The sequence below is a fragment of the Pseudophryne corroboree genome, chromosome 7 (genome assembly GCF_028390025.1).
Source record: "Pseudophryne corroboree isolate aPseCor3 chromosome 7, aPseCor3.hap2, whole genome shotgun sequence".
Lineage (NCBI taxonomy): Eukaryota > Metazoa > Chordata > Amphibia > Anura > Myobatrachidae > Pseudophryne > Pseudophryne corroboree.
Genome location: NC_086450.1, coordinates 12,412,885 through 12,430,922, shown reverse-complemented (window position 1 = coordinate 12,430,922; position 18,038 = coordinate 12,412,885). Strand labels below are relative to the sequence as shown.

Genomic DNA, 18,038 nt, shown 5'->3' with positions numbered 1-18,038 from the left:
ACATACTGCGCATGAGTCGCGGAATGCGTGAGCTTTGAAAACTTCCTAGCAATTGTGAGGCGTACGCAGCCCAGCTGTGGTATGCAGCCACTAAATGGGCGCTACTGGGGCGGTAACTATTGGAAGACATGGGAAGAATCGTTTCTCGCATGTGTTGTGGGCACATCCTATTGCGAGATGAGTGCATGCAACATGCACGCCGAATTCCGTCACCGATCTCGCCAAAACAGAAAGACTTTTGACTGGAAATTAATGTTATTGAGGTTAATAATACTCTAGGGACAAAAAAAAAGGAACAAATTAGGTGATTTTAGATTTTTTGTTTTGTAAATTTTTTGGGGAAAAAAATCTAAATCCAGTCACGGCGATCTGGCAAATCCAAATCTGGACGACGAATTAGAACCATATCCAGCAAAATTGGCCTGGCGCACATCCCTAGAACAAACGGAGCCTGATGAACAATGGGGCGGATAGAGCTCCAGGCCTCCACTATAAAATAGGCCCGTCATCATGACAGCATGACGATGACCAGCCAGTAGCTGCACAGCTGGCCGCACGGTCGGCCATAAATCATAATCATTAAATTGTATTTCTGTTTTACACACAAAATGATGCAATATTTGTACTTTTACATATTTAGGGAGACATTAGGGCTGATAGTGTACAGGGTCTACATGGCATTGGCCACACCCACACAGAATTGGTCACACCTCCTCTGCGCCTCGTAATAGGCCCTAGAACATTTTCAGGTCCCGGTCCATGAGGCCCTTAATCCGGCCCCGGGAACAAACACTGCAACTGCATACATACGAAAGAATAAAAAATAAATGGACATTTAGGCCTATTTACTAATCCTTCTATGGAGATAAAGCAGACGGGGATAAAGCCAACCAGCTCCTAGCTGTCATTTTTCAAACCCAGCCTGTCACATGGCAGCTAGGAGCTGATTGGTTGGTACTTTATCACTGTTCACTTTATCTCTCCCCAAGGCTTAGTAAATAGACCCCATATTTTAATTAGCATATGCCGTATAAGCATACATCATAGATCATCTTTGTATACATAGGCCTAAATTTAAGGTGGGGGGGAGGGGTTATTAAAATTGTAATAAGTCAATAAGTCAACTTTTTTTTTTTTTATCAGTAATTAAGATGTAGGGAGCCGCCTTTTAGTATTTCACTTTATGCATTTTAAGACTTTAATATGCAGAACGAGTGTGATAACCAGTATTCATTCATGGGCGATATAATTACCAGCGACAAAGCACACACAATAATATAATATAGAAGAGCCTGTGATTTAAGAGTGAATTGCGTACTGTGCGGCCCCATGCGGACGGCCCAGCGCTGATATGATCTCTCTACCGTCAGTGTGTCACTCCGCAATGACTGATATCTCATATAAACTAGAGATGAGCGGGTTCGGTTTTATTCGGATTTACTCGGATCTCAAAACGGCATCTCATTGGCTCACGGATGCCATGTGTTTTAGATAGACAATAAGAAAAATCCGGATAAAACCAAACTGGCGTTAAATCCGAAGCCGCTCATCTCTAATTTAAACCCGGCAAACTGCTGCATTCACTGAACTCACATCAGCCACTTACTGAAAAGAGAGTGAACAGTGGCGCAGATCCTCCTTCACAGACCGCAGCGCGATGTACGGGATCCGGACGTGCACCGCACGCCCGACGGTGATGTCTTCTGGCTGCAGTGGCTTCCAAAGATCCAGCTGTTATAAACAACAATAAAAAAATAATCATACTAGTAATAAATGACGCAACATGCAGTGTATGAAATGAGATACTCTATGTAAAGTGTACAATATATAAACTGTAGTTTTACAAGACAATCAATAGAAGAGTATCTACTGTACTGTAGCTTCTGAATGGGCACGTGTCTTGGTATTTATAGACGTTCTATATATATATGGAGCACACATATTACACATTGCTTTACAGAGACTATATCAGTCATTCACATCAGTTCTTGCCCCAGTGGAGCTTACAATCTATGGTGGCCATTCCGAGTTGTTTGCTCGCTAGCAGCCGTGGAAACGCTATGCCGCAGCCCTCTGAGAGTGTATTTTAGCTTAGCAGAAGTGTGAACGAAAGGATCGCAGAGCGGCGGCAAACTTTTTTTGTGCAGTTTTAGAGTAGCTCAATACCTACTCAGCGCTTGCGATCACTTCAGACTGTTCAGTTCCTGTTTTGACGTCACGAACACACCCTGCGTTCGCCTAGCCACGCCTGCGTTTTTCCTGGCACGCCTGCGTTTTTCCGAACACTCCCTGAAAACGGTCAGTTGACACCCAGAAACGCCCACTTCATGTCAATCATTCTGCGGCTGCCAGTGCGACTGAAAAGCTTCGCTAGACCCTGTGTGAAACTACATCGTTCCTTGCAATAGTACGGCACGCGTGCGCATTGCGCCGCATACGCATGTGCAGAAGTGCCTTTTTTTGCCTCATCGCTGCACAGCGAACTAATGCAGCTAGCGAACAACAATTTGGAATGACCCCCGTAAAATCTATATTCCCTATCACATGGACACACATATACATTGGGGTTAAGATTTTGCCAGAATCCAGTTAACCTATCAGTATGTATTTGGATTGTAGGAGGAAACCAAAGCGCACGGACGAAACACACACATTTGGGAAGAACATACAAACAGAGCACAATGGCCCCCTGCCACCCACCCTGCACCCACCATCTGCCACATTCATTTAATGTATCCAGTATTTTGATGGTTTGTTCTCTAATCTAATATTTGGTTGGACCCCTATCTACTATAGCAAGCGTGTGTTTGCTCCTGGGCAGTGGTGGAGCCTGTATAGAGTTCTAGATCAGACATCAGTGCATCTGGACTGTGCAGAGGATGTTAGGGGAAGGAAGAAGCCTAGGGACTTGCACCAGCCAATCACCATCATCATTACAGCAGGTATTTGCACCTGTCCTCAGACACCAGCTAATGATGCAGTTCTGCAATTTACGAAAACGCCCCTTACCATTCTTGGCCTAACTAGACTACCCCTTCCCTCCCCTATCCCACCGCTCCAGTCTCAAGCAGTTGCAACTGTCAAATGCGACCTGCAGTAATCTGCATATGCACAGAGCCAACTTTCATTTTTGCAGCAGCCTCTTAGCTGGTTTTACATTTCTGCATTTTGTACCTTGAATTTCCAGTTGTTTTTATGAATACTGACCTGCGATGACTGACATATCTGCTGTAAGCAATAAACGTGTTCCGTGTTCTGTGGGATGATTTGTAAAACCTGGTCCCTAAAAAAGTAAGAGCCTTTGTAAGTGTACAGCTGAAACGTATATTTACTAACATATTATCTATGCATTTATCATGGAAAGCTGCTGTTGTACTGAAAAGATTTAGGGGGTCATTCCGAGTTAATGGCTAGCTGCCGTTGTTCGCAGCGTAGCCATCAGGCTAAGAATCGGCATTTCCGTGCATGCGTATGCACAGCAATGCGCAGGCCCGTCGTACAATGAGCATCGTGGGTTTCCACAGAGTGTAACGAACATTCCAGTCGCACGGCCGAACGCAGGAAGATTGACATGAAGTGGGCGTTTCTGGGTGGCAACTGACCGTTTTCAGGGAGTGCTTAGAAAAACGCAGGCGTGGCAGAAAAAACGCAGGCGTGGCTGGGCGCTCGCTGGGCGGGGGTGTGACGTCAAAAGCCGTCCCTCCGTCGTAAGAATCAACGCACGCGAAGAGTAACTACAGGGCTGGTCTTGTTTTGCACAAAACGATTTTGCAGTCGCTCTGCTGCACAAGCGTTTTGCACTTCTGCAAAGCTAAAATACACTCCCCGGTGGGCGGCGACAATGCGTTTGCGTGGCTGCTAAAAACTGCTAGCGAGCGATCAATTCGGAATGACCCCCTTAATGAAAGTCCTTTAGCACCGTAGACTAAATAAGAAGTATACAGTATATAGGGCTCCTCCCCAGTTACAGCTGATGACAGATGAGCCCTGTATGAATAATGCCTGGCTTATTTAATAATTCTACCGACCATGAGACTTTCTACGCGGCTCCTTTTCATCTCTCCTTACATCTTCCATTCTCAGGCATCGTAATCTCTGCGAGAATTGATTTTTATTTTCAAAAAGAAAAGAGTCCTTAACCCTCTAAGGAAACAATTAAAGCGCTTAATACAGCACTAAAGTTTAGTGTTAAGTCTGAGGCATATGCCAGGGAGAATACGGTTTAAGTGGTCTCTGCAAATTAAAGATTTTATAGCATCTGTAGACAGGTTCTGTAAAATACGGGCGTACTGTATTCAACATGACTGCCTGCTGCATAAACGGGATTGCTTATCCCAAACGCGCTGCCCTAACAACGGCTATAAGTAGTTGTAGAAAAGATTAAATTAACCTTAATTTATTATAAATACTGTACTTCAAGACTCTTCATTTGAACGCTTAATAACTAACACAAGTAACAAAAGGGAAGAGAAATTGCAGTTACTTGTCACTGCCGCCAATTGTGCAATGGCCTAGCTCATTGCACCTGCCTAATTATAAGTATAATTCTCTTTTTTTAAATGCACCTTCAGTAGGCGAGCACCTCTGTCTTACTCTTTGACTAGCTCACCCCTCATTTTGGGCCTTCTCTTTGTATTCTTTACCCAGCAGTCATCTTTACTCAAACCACATAATTATTTACTTATCTTGTTGGATTTCCAAGTCTTGTACTTAAAGCAACATATATCCTATCTCACCTGGCATAGTGATACCATTATCCACGCTCGCTTCTGTTCTCCACTTCACTGGGATATCAATAGTTAAAGTAATGTATAGTGGCATATCTATGAGTAAAGTGACGTATGGTGGGAATCTATGAGTAAAGTGACGTATGGTGGGAATCTATAGTTAAAGTGACGTATGGTGAGATATCTATGGGTAAAGTGATGTATGGTGGAAAATCTATGGATAAAGCGATGTATGGTGGGATATCTATGGGTAAAGTAACGTATGGTGGGAAATCTATGGATAAAGCGACGTATAGTGGTGGGATATCTATGGATAAAGTGACGTATGGTGGGATATCTATAGGTAAAGTGACATATGGTAGGACATCTATATTTAAAGAGATGTATGGTGGGATATCTATAGATAAACTGACGTATGGTGGGATATCTATGGATAAATCAATGTATATTAGTGGGATATCTATGGATAAATCAATGTATATTAGTGGGATATCTATGGGTAAAGTGACGTATGGCGGGATACCTATGGATAAAATGACGTATAGTGGTGGGATATCTATGGGTAAAGTGAAGTATGGTGGGATATCTATGGATAAAGTGACGTATGGTGGGATATCTATATTTAAAGTGACGTATGGTGTGATTTCTATAGATAAAGTGACGTATGGTGGGAAATCTATGGGTACAGCGACGTATGGTGGGAAATCTATGGATAAAGTGACGTATGCGGGATATCTATGGGTAAAGTGATGTATGGTGGGAAATCTATGGGTAATGTGATATATGGTTGGAAATCTATGGGTAAAGTGACGTATGGTGGGATATCTATGGATAAAGTGACGTATGGTGGGATATCTATGGGTAAAGTGACGTATGGTGGGATATCTATGGATAAAGTGACGTATGGTGGGATATCTATGGGTAAAGTGACGTATGGTGGGATATCTATGGATAAAGTGACGTATGGTGGGATATCTATGGATAAAGTGACGTATGGTGGGATATCTATGGGTAAAGTGACGTATGGTGGGATATCTATGGATAAAGTGACGTATGGTGGGATATCTATGGATAAAGTGACGTATGGTGGGATATCTATGGGTAAAGTGATGTATGGTGGGATATCTATGGATAAAGTGACGTATGGTGGGAAATCTATGGATAAAGTGACGTATGGCGGGATGTCTATGGGTAAAGTGACGTATGGCGGGATATCTATGGGTAAAGTGATGTATGTTGGGATACCAATGGGTAAGGTGATGTATGGTGGGATATCTATGGGTAAAGTGACACGTAGTGGTGGCAAATCTATGGATAAAGTGACGTATGCGGGATATCTATGGGTAAAGTGATGTATGGTGGGAAATCTATGGGTAATGTGATATATGGTGGGAAATCTATGGATAAAGTGACGTATGGTGGGATATCTATGGGTAAAGTGATGTATGGTGGGATATCTATGGATAAAGTGATGTATGGTGGGAAATCTATGGGTAAAGTGATGTATGGCGGGATATCTATGGGTAAAGTGACGTATGGTCGGATATCTATGGATAAAGTGACGTATGGTGGGATATCTATGGGTAAAGTGACGTATGGTGGGATATCTATGGGTAAAGTGACGTATCGTGGGATACCTATGGATAAAGTGACGTATGGTGGGATACGTATGGATAAAGTGACGTATGGTAGGATATCTATGGGTAAAGTGACGTATGGTGGGATATCTATGGGTAAAGTGACGTATCGTGGGATACCTATTATTTATTTATTACCAGTTATTTATATAGCGCACACATATTCCGCAGCGCTTTACAGAGAATATTTTGCCCATTCACATCAGTCCCTGCCCCAGTGGAGCTTACAATCTATATTCCCTACCACATGTACACACACACACACACACACACACACATTCACGCTAGGGTTAATTTTGTAGGGAGCCAATTAACCTACCAGTATATTTTTTGGATTGTGGGAGGAAACCGGAGTACCCAGAGGAAACCCACGCAAGTACGGGGAGAATATACAAACTCCACACAGTTAGAGCCATGGTGGGAATCGAATCCATGACCTCAGTGCTGTGAGGCAGTAATGCTAACCATTACACCATCCGTACTGCCCACAAGTGATACCTATGGATAAAGTGACGTATGGTGGGATATCTATGGGTAAAGTGACGTATCGTGGGATACCTATGGATAAAGTGACGTATGGTGGGAAATCTATGGATAAAGTGACATATGGCGGGATATCTATGGATAAAGTGACGTATGGTAGGATATCTATGGGTAAAGTGATGTATGTTGGGATACCAATGGATAAGGTGATGTATGGTGGGAAATCTATGGGTAAAGTGACGTATGGTGGGAAATCTATGGAAAAAGTGATATATAGTGGGAAATCTATGGAGAAAGTGACATATGGTGGGATATCTATGGGCAAAGTGACGTATGGCGGGATATCTATGGGTAAAGTGATGTATGTTGGGATACCAATGGGTAAGGTGATGTATGGTGGGATATCTATGGGTAAAGTGACATATGGCGGGATATCTATGGATAAAGTGACGTATGGCAGGATATCTATGTGGAAAGTGATGTATGTTGGGATATCTATGGGTAAAGTGACATATAGTGGTGGCATATCTATGGGTAAAGTGATGTATGGTGGTAAATCTATGGATAAAGTGACATATGGCGGGATATCTATGGGTAAAGTGACGTATGGTCGGATATCTATGGATAAAGTGATGTATGGTGGGATATCTATGGGTAAAGTGACGTATGGTGGGATATCTATGGATAAAGCGATGTATGGTGGGAAATCTATGGATAAAGCGATGTATAGTGGTGGGATATCTATAGGTAAAGTGACGTATGGTGGGAAATCTATGGATAAAGTGACGTATGGCAGGATATCTATGTGGAAAGTGATGTATGTTGGGATATCTATGGGTAAAGTGACATATAGTGGTGGCATATCTATGGGTAAAGTGATGTATGGTGGTAAATCTATGGATAAAGTGACATATGGCGGGATATCTATGGGTAAAGTGACGTATGGTCGGATATCTATGGATAAAGTGATGTATGGTGGGATATCTATGGGTAAAGTGACGTATGGTGGGATATCTATGGATAAAGTGATGTATGGTGGGATATCTATGGATAAAGCGATGTATGGTGAGAAATCTATGGATAAAGCGACGTATAGTGGTGGGATATCTATAGGTAAAGTGACGTATGGTGGGAAATCTATGGATAAAGTGACGTATGGCAGGATATCTATGTGGAAAGTGATGTATGTTGGGATATCTATGGGTAAAGTGACATACAGTGGTGGCATATCTATGGGTAAAGTGATGTATGGTGGTAAATCTATGGATAAAGTGACATATGGTGGGATATCTATGGGAAAAGTGACATATGGCGGGATATCTATGGGTAAAGTGAAGTATGGTGGGATATCGATGGGTAAAGTTATGAATGTTGGGATATATATGAGTAAAGTGATGTATGGTGGAATATCTATATATAAAGTGATGTATGGTGGGATATCTATGGATAAAGTGACGTATGGTGGGATATCTATGGATAAAGCGAGGTATAGTGGTAGTGTTAGGCGCCGGGGTCCGCTCGGCCGTGCGGCCCGGCGCCTAGCAACCAGGGACGCCGTGCGCGTTCAGCCGCCGGCTCCCTGGCAACGCTAAGACGCCGGGCGCACGGAGCCGCTCTGACCTTAGCAACGGGGACGCCACGTTCAGCCGCGTTCCCCGTTGCTGGGTCTATTCTCATTACCCTGATTATGTGCTGGCCGTGCAGCATGCAAGCTGCACGGCATTTCTATTTGATTGTCCTGTCTGGATCTTGATTGGAGGGTGCCTGAATAAAGGCACCCTCAGGACTTCTTACAGACGCCGGTGATAGCTTCCTGTTTGCCTGTGTCTGCTGCAGAGAGTTCCCAGTCCCGGTCTTTTCGGTTGTTCCTGTCCTCAGAGATCCTGTACTCGGAAGTTACCATCTGTTCCTGGAGTCTGACCGAGCACCTTTAACATCTGGTGGTGTTCGTGAGTCGCGGCGCAGCCGTGTGTTGCGGCTTGTCCGCTTCTGTTTATTATTTTGTTTTATTGTGTTCTGGAGCTTTGCGGAGGATTCCGCTTCCACAGATCCACTCTGGTGTCCGGCGGTGCCGGATAGGAGTGTCGGATCAGTGGATCCTTGGTTGTCCTTTTTCCTGGCGGCTAGTCCGCACATACCTTTTGATTTAGTTAGTTAGCTTGTAACCCCTGGCCTGGTTGCTTAGTCAGAGGGCCCCTTGTTATCACCCTGTCTCGGACTTCCCCTTGTCTCCCATTAAGACCTGCGGGGGCATCGGGGTTGGGCAGACATAATCCGCCCTTCGAACGCGGCTGCCATGGGCTCAAGCAACCATAGTCTCGCAGGGGATTTCTGATAACACGGGCGAGACAACGGAGTTAGGGCGCCAGGGGTTACTAGGCTATCCAGCTCCCACAACCAGCTTATTTTCCTGTACTCAGATCCCTGCCATAAGATCTCCTCCGGTCTGGAGTACAGGAATCATAACATTATCACCGGCCAAAAAGAAAAGATTTAACTTACAGTAAATTTTTTCACCTTTTAGTTGGGAGATTTTTGTCGGCCTTATGAATCCCACCGGTGTTGGGCCAAACCCTGGCCAGCTTCTTGTTAGTCAGATTCAGGAACTTACTCAGATGGTTCAGGATCTGTCCCTCCGGGTGAGGTCACAGGAAGATCTGTTACGGACTTCCCCGAGGGTCATCCCTGAACCAAAAATGCATCTGCCTGACCGTTTTTCTGGGGATAGAAAACAGTTTTTTAATTTTAAAGAATCTTGCAAACTGTATTTTCGTTTAAGACCAGTTACCTCAGGTACAGAGGCTCAGCGGGTTGGGATTATTATTTCTCTACTTCAGGGGGATCCTCAGACCTGGGCTTTTGGTTTAAAAACAGACGATCCGGCCTTATCGTCTGTAGACGCCTTTTTAAAATCTTTAGGGCTATTGTATGACGATCCTGATAGAGAGGCGTCCGCAGAAAGTCAGTTGCGTGCTCTTAGACAGGGTAGGAATCCCGCAGAGAATTATTGTACGGAGTTTCGCCGTTGGTCGAACGACTGTGGCTGGAATGACCCAGCCCTGCGCAGTCAGTTTCGCCTCGGCTTATCTGAATCTATAAAAGACAGTCTCCTCCAGTATCCCGCTCCTGAGACCCTCGATAACCTCATGGAGCTATCTATTAAAATAGATCGTCGGCTCAGAGAGCGGAGGGCTGAAAAAGGGGCCTCTGCCGGGTCCTCTCCCTGGGTTCCTTCCATTCCTGTAGACATAGAGGAGCCTATGCAGATTGGTCTCTCCAAATTGTCTCCGGAAGAAAGAACCAGGAGGCAAAATTATGGTCTGTGTTTATACTGCGGAGGTAAGGGACATTTTGCCCGTAGTTGTCCAAACAAGTTGGGAAACTTCCTGACCAAGTGAATTGTGAGGGGGTTCACTTTGGTCTGCAGCTCATCTCCTCAAATAATTCACTGTTGGTTCCTGCTAAAGTTTCCTATGGCAGCCTCTGTTCCTCGGTCTCTGCTTTTGTGGACAGTGGAGCTGCAGGAAACTTTATGGATTTAACATGGGCCAAGGCCTTAGGTATTCCTCAGCTAACCTTGGGTAGGTGTATCACCATGCATGGTTTAGATGGGAGTCCTTTATCCAATGGGGTTATTTCTCTATGTACGCCTCCTGTTTTGCTCTCGGTGGGAGTTCTACATTCTGAAAAGATTGAGTTTTTCCTTACCCATTGTCCAGCAGTTCCTGTGGTTCTGGGTCACCCTTGGCTGGCCTTTCATAATCCCATCATAGATTGGCAGTCTGGGGAGATCCTACAATGGGGTACCATCTGTGATAAAGAATGTATTACGCTTCCTATCCGAGTAGCTGCCGCCAGTTCCGCACATATTCCTGGGGAATACCAAGATTTTGTTGATGTGTTTTCCAAGGGCAATGCGGATATTTTGCCTCCCCATAGGCCTTATGATTGTGCCATTGAGTTAATTCCTGGTGCCACGTTGCCTAAAGGAAGGTTATATGCATTGTCTGGTCCTGAAACTGTGGCCATGAATGAGTATGTGAAAGAAAGCCTTGGAAAAGGGTTTATCAGGCCATCTAAATCCCCTTTAAGTGCAGGTTTTTTCTTCGTAGAGAAGAAGGATGGTTCACTCAGACCCTGTATTGACTTTAGAGCTTTGAATAAAATCTCAGTAAAGAATACTTACCCTCTGCCGCTGATCTCTGTCCTCTTTGATCAGCTACGTTCGGCTGTTATTTTTTCTAAGATTGATCTGAGAGGAGCATATAACCTCATCAGAATCAAGTCAGGGGATGAGTGGAAAACGGCATTTAGTACTCAGTCAGGCCACTATGAGTATCTGGTCATGCCATTCGGCCTATCTAATGCTCCGGCAGTTTTCCAGGATCTCATTAATGATGTGCTCCGTGAGTTTCTGGGAAGATTCGTCGTGGTCTATTTAGACGATATTTTGATATATTCTGACTCCGTAGAACAACATGTCACCCAGGTGCGTCAGGTGCTAAAGAAATTACGTGAAAATCACCTATATGCCAAGCTGGAGAAGTGTGAATTTCATGTCACGGAGGTATCCTTTTTAGGGTACATTATTTCCCCTCGGGGATTCCGAATGGAACCAAAAAAGCTCCAAGCCATCCTTAGTTGGGCGCAACCCACCAATTTAAAAGCAATTCAGCGCTTTTTAGGGTTTGCAAACTACTATAGAAGATTTATTCACTCTCTCTGACCTAGTTGCTCCCATTGTGGCACTCACTAAGAAGGGAGCGGATCCTACCAATTGGTCATGTGAAGCTGAGTTATCTTTTCAGGCCTTAAAACAAGCCTTTGTCTCAGCCCCTGTCCTTAGACATCCCAACCCAGAATTACCTTTCATTGTTGAGGTGGATGCCTCGGAGGTTGGAGTAGGGGCTATCCTTTCTCAGAAGGATCCAGATTCCCTTGAGTTACATCCTTGTGCCTTTATGTCCAGGAAATTCTCATCTGCAGAATCCAACTACGATGTTGGTAACCGGGAATTGCTGGCTATTAAATGGGCTTTCGAGGAGTGGAGACATTGGCTTGAAGGAGCAACCCATACCATTTCAGTTTTGACTGATCACAAAAATCTTCAATACATTGAATCGGCTAAACGACTGAATGCCCGACAGGCTCGTTGGGCTTTATTTTTTACTCGTTTCAAATTCATTATCACCTTCAGACCAGGTTCCAAGAATACCAAGGCAGATGCCCTGTCACGCAGTTTCCTTCCGGTTCAAGACAACAGTCCTGTTACTCCCATACTTCCGCCTTCAGTCATTCAGGCAGGTCTCACACAGGATGTTTTTTCCCAATTAAAGCTGCTTCAACATCAAGCTCCAGGAAATACTCCTGCTGGTCGTCTTTTTGTTCCTGAGTTTTTGAGAGCAACTGTTTTGGCGGAATTTCATGATAGCAAAGTTGCAGGGCATCCGGGAATCGCTAAGACTTTGGAATTAGTATCCCGCTCAGTATGGTGGCCTGGTCTTTCCAAAGACATTAAAGAGTTTGTTTTTTCGTGTCAGGTCTGTGCACAGCATAAAGTTCCCCGTTCTTTGCCTATTGGTCAACTTATGCCCTTGAAGGTTCCTCTTAGGCCATGGTCGCATATCTCCATGGATTTTGTGGTGGATCTCCCTCTGTCGGCCGGATGCCGAGTCATATGGGTGGTAGTGGACCGTTTTAGCAAGATGGCCCATTTTATTGCTCTCCCCCGATTGCCATCTGCCCAGGGATTGGCAGTCTTGTTCCTCCGTCATGTTTTCAGACTCCATGGGTTACCCACCGATATTGTTTCTGACAGGGGTCCACAATTCATTGCACAATTTTGGAAGTCTTTTTGTGCTTCGTTAAAGATGAAATTATCATTAACCTCCGGCTATCATCCACAATCCAATGGACAGACTGAGCGAGTTAACCAATCTCTAAAACAATATTTGCGTTTGTACTCGGCCAAACTCCAAAATGACTGGTCTGAGTTTCTTCCATTGGCGGAGTTTGCTTATAACAATGCCTGTCATTCTTCCACCAATGTGTCTCCATTTTTTGCAGTTTTTGGTTTCCACCCCAGAGCTAATTCATTTTTTCAACATTCCTCTGTCTCCTCTCTGGCCCTGACCTCTCATCTTAAACTTATTTGGAAAAAAGTGCACCTGGCTCTCAGAAAAGCAGCTTTCCGGGAAAAAAATTTTTCTGACAGGCTCCGGCGGCCATGCACTTTTAAAGTAGGAGACAGGGTGTGGTTGTCGACTCGCAACATCAAACTTCGACAAACCTCAGCCAGATTGGGTCCTAGATTTATTGGACCATTTCTCATTATCAAAAAAGTCAATCCAGTTGCTTTCCGGTTACGTTTACCAAAAACTTTACGGATCGGAAATACCTTCCATTGCTCATTGCTTAAACCATATGTTTCGTCCAGCAGATTTCCTCGTAAAAAATCTCAGGGGAGATCACCAGTTAATGTACAGGGTCAGCAAGAGTTCTTAGTTGAGAAGGTTCTCGATTCCAAGTTGTCCCGGGGTCGGATTCATTTTTTGGTGCATTGGAGAGGTTATGGGCCAGAGGAAAGGTCGTGGGTCCTGGATGAAGACCTTCATGCCCCAAAGCTCAAAAGGGCATTTTTTCGTGAATTTCCTCGGAAACCTGGCTTTAGGGGTTCCTTGACCCCTCCTCAAGGGGGGGGTACTGTTAGGCGCCGGGGTCCGCTCGGCCGTGCGGCCCGGCGCCTAGCAACCAGGGACGCCGTGCGCGTTCAGCCGCCGGCTCCCTGGCAACGCTAAGACGCCGGGCGCACGGAGCCGCTCTGACCTTAGCAACGGGGACGCCACGTTCAGCCGCGTTCCCCGTTGCTGGGTCTATTCTCATTACCCTGATTATGTGCTGGCCGTGCAGCATGCAAGCTGCACGGCATTTCTATTTGATTGTCCTGTCTGGATCTTGATTGGAGGGTGCCTGAATAAAGGCACCCTCAGGACTTCTTACAGACGCCGGTGATAGCTTCCTGTTTGCCTGTGTCTGCTGCAGAGAGTTCCCAGTCCCGGTCTTTTCGGTTGTTCCTGTCCTCAGAGATCCTGTACTCGGAAGTTACCATCTGTTCCTGGAGTCTGACCGAGCACCTTTAACATCTGGTGGTGTTCGTGAGTCGCGGCGCAGCCGTGTGTTGCGGCTTGTCCGCTTCTGTTTATTATTTTGTTTTATTGTGTTCTGGAGCTTTGCGGAGGATTCCGCTTCCACAGATCCACTCTGGTGTCCGGCGGTGCCGGATAGGAGTGTCGGATCAGTGGATCCTTGGTTGTCCTTTTTCCTGGCGGCTAGTCCGCACATACCTTTTGATTTAGTTAGTTAGCTTGTAACCCCTGGCCTGGTTGCTTAGTCAGAGGGCCCCTTGTTATCACCCTGTCTCGGACTTCCCCTTGTCTCCCATTAAGACCTGCGGGGGCATCGGGGTTGGGCAGACATAATCCGCCCTTCGAACGCGGCTGCCATGGGCTCAAGCAACCATAGTCTCGCAGGGGATTTCTGATAACACGGGCGAGACAACGGAGTTAGGGCGCCAGGGGTTACTAGGCTATCCAGCTCCCACAACCAGCTTATTTTCCTGTACTCAGATCCCTGCCATAAGATCTCCTCCGGTCTGGAGTACAGGAATCATAACAGGTAGGATATCTATAGTTAAAGTGACGTATGGTGGGATATCTATAGTTAAAGTGACGTATGGTGGGAAATCTATGAATAAAGTGACGTATGGTGGGATATCTATGGGTAAAGTGACGTATGGCGGGATATCTATGGGTAAAGTGACGTATGGTGGGATATCTATGGGTAAAGTGACGTATGGTGGGATATCTATGGAAAAAGTGACGTATGGCGGAATGCAGTATCTATGGGTAAAGTGACGTATGGTGGGCTATCGATGTGTAAAGTGATGTATGGTGGGATATCTATGGGTAAAGTGACTTATGGTGGGAAATCTATGGATAAAGTGATGTATGGTGGGAAATCTATGGATAAAGCGATATATGGTGGGAAATCTATGGATAAAGTGATGTATGGTGGGAAATCTATGGCTAAAGCGATGTGTGGTGGGATATCTATTGGTAAAGTGACGTATGGTGGGAAATCTATGGATAAAGTGACGAATGGTGGGATATCTATGGGTAAAGAGACTTATGGTGGAAAATCTATGGATAAAGTGATGTACGGTGGGAAATTTATGGATAAAGTGACATATGGCGGAATATCTATGGGTAAAGTGATGTATGGTGGGATATCTATGGGTAAAGTGACGTATGGCGGGATATCTATGGGTAAAGTGACGTATGGTGGGATATCTATGGGTAAAGTGACGTATGGTGAGATATCTATGGGTAAAGAGACGTATGGTGGGAAATCTATGGATAAAGTGATGTATGGTGGGATATCTATGGATAAAGTGATATATGGCAGGATATCTATAGGTAAAGTGACGTATGGTGGAATATCTATGGATAAAGTGATGTATGGGGGGATATCTATAGGTAAAGTGACGTATGGTGGGAAATCTATGGATACATTTATGTATGGTGGGATATCTATGAGTAAAGTGATGTATGGCGGGATATCTATAGATAAAGTGACGTATAGTGGTGGCATATCTATAGGGATAGTGACGTATGGTGGGATATCTATGGATAAAGCAACATATGGTGGGATATCTATGGATAAAATGATGTATAGTGGTGGCATATCTATAAGGAAAGTGACATGTGGTGGGATATCTATGGATAAAGTGATGTATGGTGGGAAATCTATGGGTAAAGCGATGTATAGTGGTGGGATATCTATGGGTAAAGTGACGTATGGTGGGATATCTATGGATAAAGTGACGTATGGTGGGATATCTATGGGTAAAGAGACGCATGGTGGGAAATCTATGGATAAAGTGATGTATGGTGAGAAATCTATAGATAAAGTGACGTATGGCGGAATATCTATGGGTAAAGTGACGTATGGTGGGATATCTATGGGTAAAGTGACGTATGGTGGGATATCTATGGGTAAAGTGACGTATGGTGGGATATCTATGGGTTAAGAGATGTATGGTGGGAAATCTATGGATAAAGTGATGTATGGTGGGATATCTATGGATAAAGTGATGCATGGCAGGATATCTATAGGTAAAGTGACGTATGGTGGGATATCTATAGGTAAAGTGACGTATGGGGGATATCTATAGGTAAAGTGACGTATGGTGGGAAATCTATGGATACATTTATGTATGGTGGGATATCTATGAGTAAAGTGATGTATGGCGGGATATCTATAGATAAAGTGACGTATAGTGGTGGCATATCTATAAGGAAAGCGACATATGGTGGGACATCTATGGATAAAGTGACGTATGGTGAGATATCTATAAGGAAAATGACATGCGGTGGGATATCTATGGATAAAGTGACGTGTGGTGGGAAATCTATGGATAAAGTGACGTATGGTGAGATATCTATAAGGAAAGTGACGTGTGGTGGGATATCTATGGATAAAGTGACGTATGGTGGGATATCTATAAGGAAAGTGACGTATGGTGGGATATCTATAAGGAAAGTGACGTGTGGTGGGATATCTATAAGGAAAGTGACGTATGGTGGGATATCTATAAGGAAAGTGACGTATGGTGGGATATCTATAAGGAAAGTGACGTATGGTGGGTTATCTATAAGGAAAGTGACGTATGGTGGGATATCTATGAGTAAAGTGATGTATGGTGGGATATCTATAGATAAAGTGACGTATAGTGGTGGCATATCTATAGGGAAAGTGATGTATGGTGGGATATCTATGGATAAAGTGATGTATAGTGGTGGCATATCTATAAGGAAAGCGACATATGGTGGGACATCTATGGATAAAGTGACGTATGGTGAGATATCTATAAGGAAAGTGATGTGTGGTGGGATATCTATGGATAAAGTGACGTATGGTGGGATATCTATAAGGAAAGTGACGTGTGGTGAGATATCTATGGATAAAGTGACGTGTGGTGGGAAATCTATGGATAAAGTGACGTATGGTGGGATATCTATGGATAAAGTGACGTGTGGTGGGAAATCTATGGATAAAGTGACGTATGGTGGGATATCTATAAGGAAAGTGATGTGTGGTGGGATATCTATGGATAAAGTGACGTATGGTGGGATATCTATGGATAAAGTGACGTATGGTGGGATATCTATAAGGAAAGTGACGTGTGGTGAGATATCTATGGATAAAGTGACGTATGGTGGGATATCTATAAGGAAAGTGATGTGTGGTGGGATATCTATGGATAAAGTGATGTATGGTGGGATATCTATAAGGAAAGTGACGTGTGGTGATATATCTATGGATAAAGTGACGTATGGTGGGATATGTATAAGGAAAGTGATGTATGGTGGGATATCTATAAGGAAAGTGACGTGTGGTGGGATATCTATAAGGAAAGTGACGTATGGTGGGATATCTATAAGGAAAGTGACTTATGGTGGGATATCTATAAGGAAAGTGACGTGTGGTGGGATATCTATAAGGAAAGTGACGTGTGGTGAGATATCTATGGATAAAGTGACGTGTGGTGGGATATCTATAAGGAAAGTGATGTATGGTGGGATATCTATAAGGAAAGAGACGTGTGGTGGGATATCTATAAGGAAAGTGACTTATGGTGGGATATCTATAAGGAAAGTGACGTGTGGTGAGATATCTATAAGGAAAGTGACGTATGGTGAGATATCTATGGATAAAGTGACGTGTGGTGAGATATCTATGGATAAAGTGACGTATTATGGGATATCTATAAGGAAAGTGATGTATGGTGGGATATCTATAAGGAAAGTGACGTGTGGTGGGATATTTATGGATAAAGTGACGTATGGTGGGATATCTATAAGGAAAGTGACGTATAGTGGGGGGATATCTATAAGGAAAGTGACGTATGGTGGGAAATCTATAAGGAAAGTGACGTATGGTGGGATATCTATAAGGAAAGTGACGTATAGTGGGGGGGATATCTATAAGGAAAGTGACGTATAGTGGGGGGATATCTATAAGGAAAGTGACGTATGGTGGGAAATCTATAAGGAAAGTGACGTATGGTGGGATAGCTATAAGGAAAGTGACGTATAGTGGGGGGATATCTATAAGGAAAGTGACGTATGGT

At 44.1% G+C, this 18,038-nt stretch overlaps 1 protein-coding gene across 4 annotated transcripts in view; it reads right to left on the bottom strand.

The window, feature by feature from the left end:
• The window catches only part of CPO (carboxypeptidase O), a 164,879-nt gene that overhangs the window by 52,164 nt on the left and 94,677 nt on the right, over positions 1-18,038 (bottom strand). For all 4 annotated transcript variants that reach the window (XM_063932687.1, XM_063932688.1, XM_063932685.1 and 1 more), the window contains exons 3-4: positions 3,208-3,283; positions 1,607-1,731 (exon numbers count right to left, since the gene is read on the bottom strand). In XM_063932687.1, coding sequence (XP_063788757.1) covers positions 1,607-1,731; positions 3,208-3,283 — 201 coding nt within the window. The remainder of the gene's footprint in view (positions 1-1,606; positions 1,732-3,207; positions 3,284-18,038) is intronic.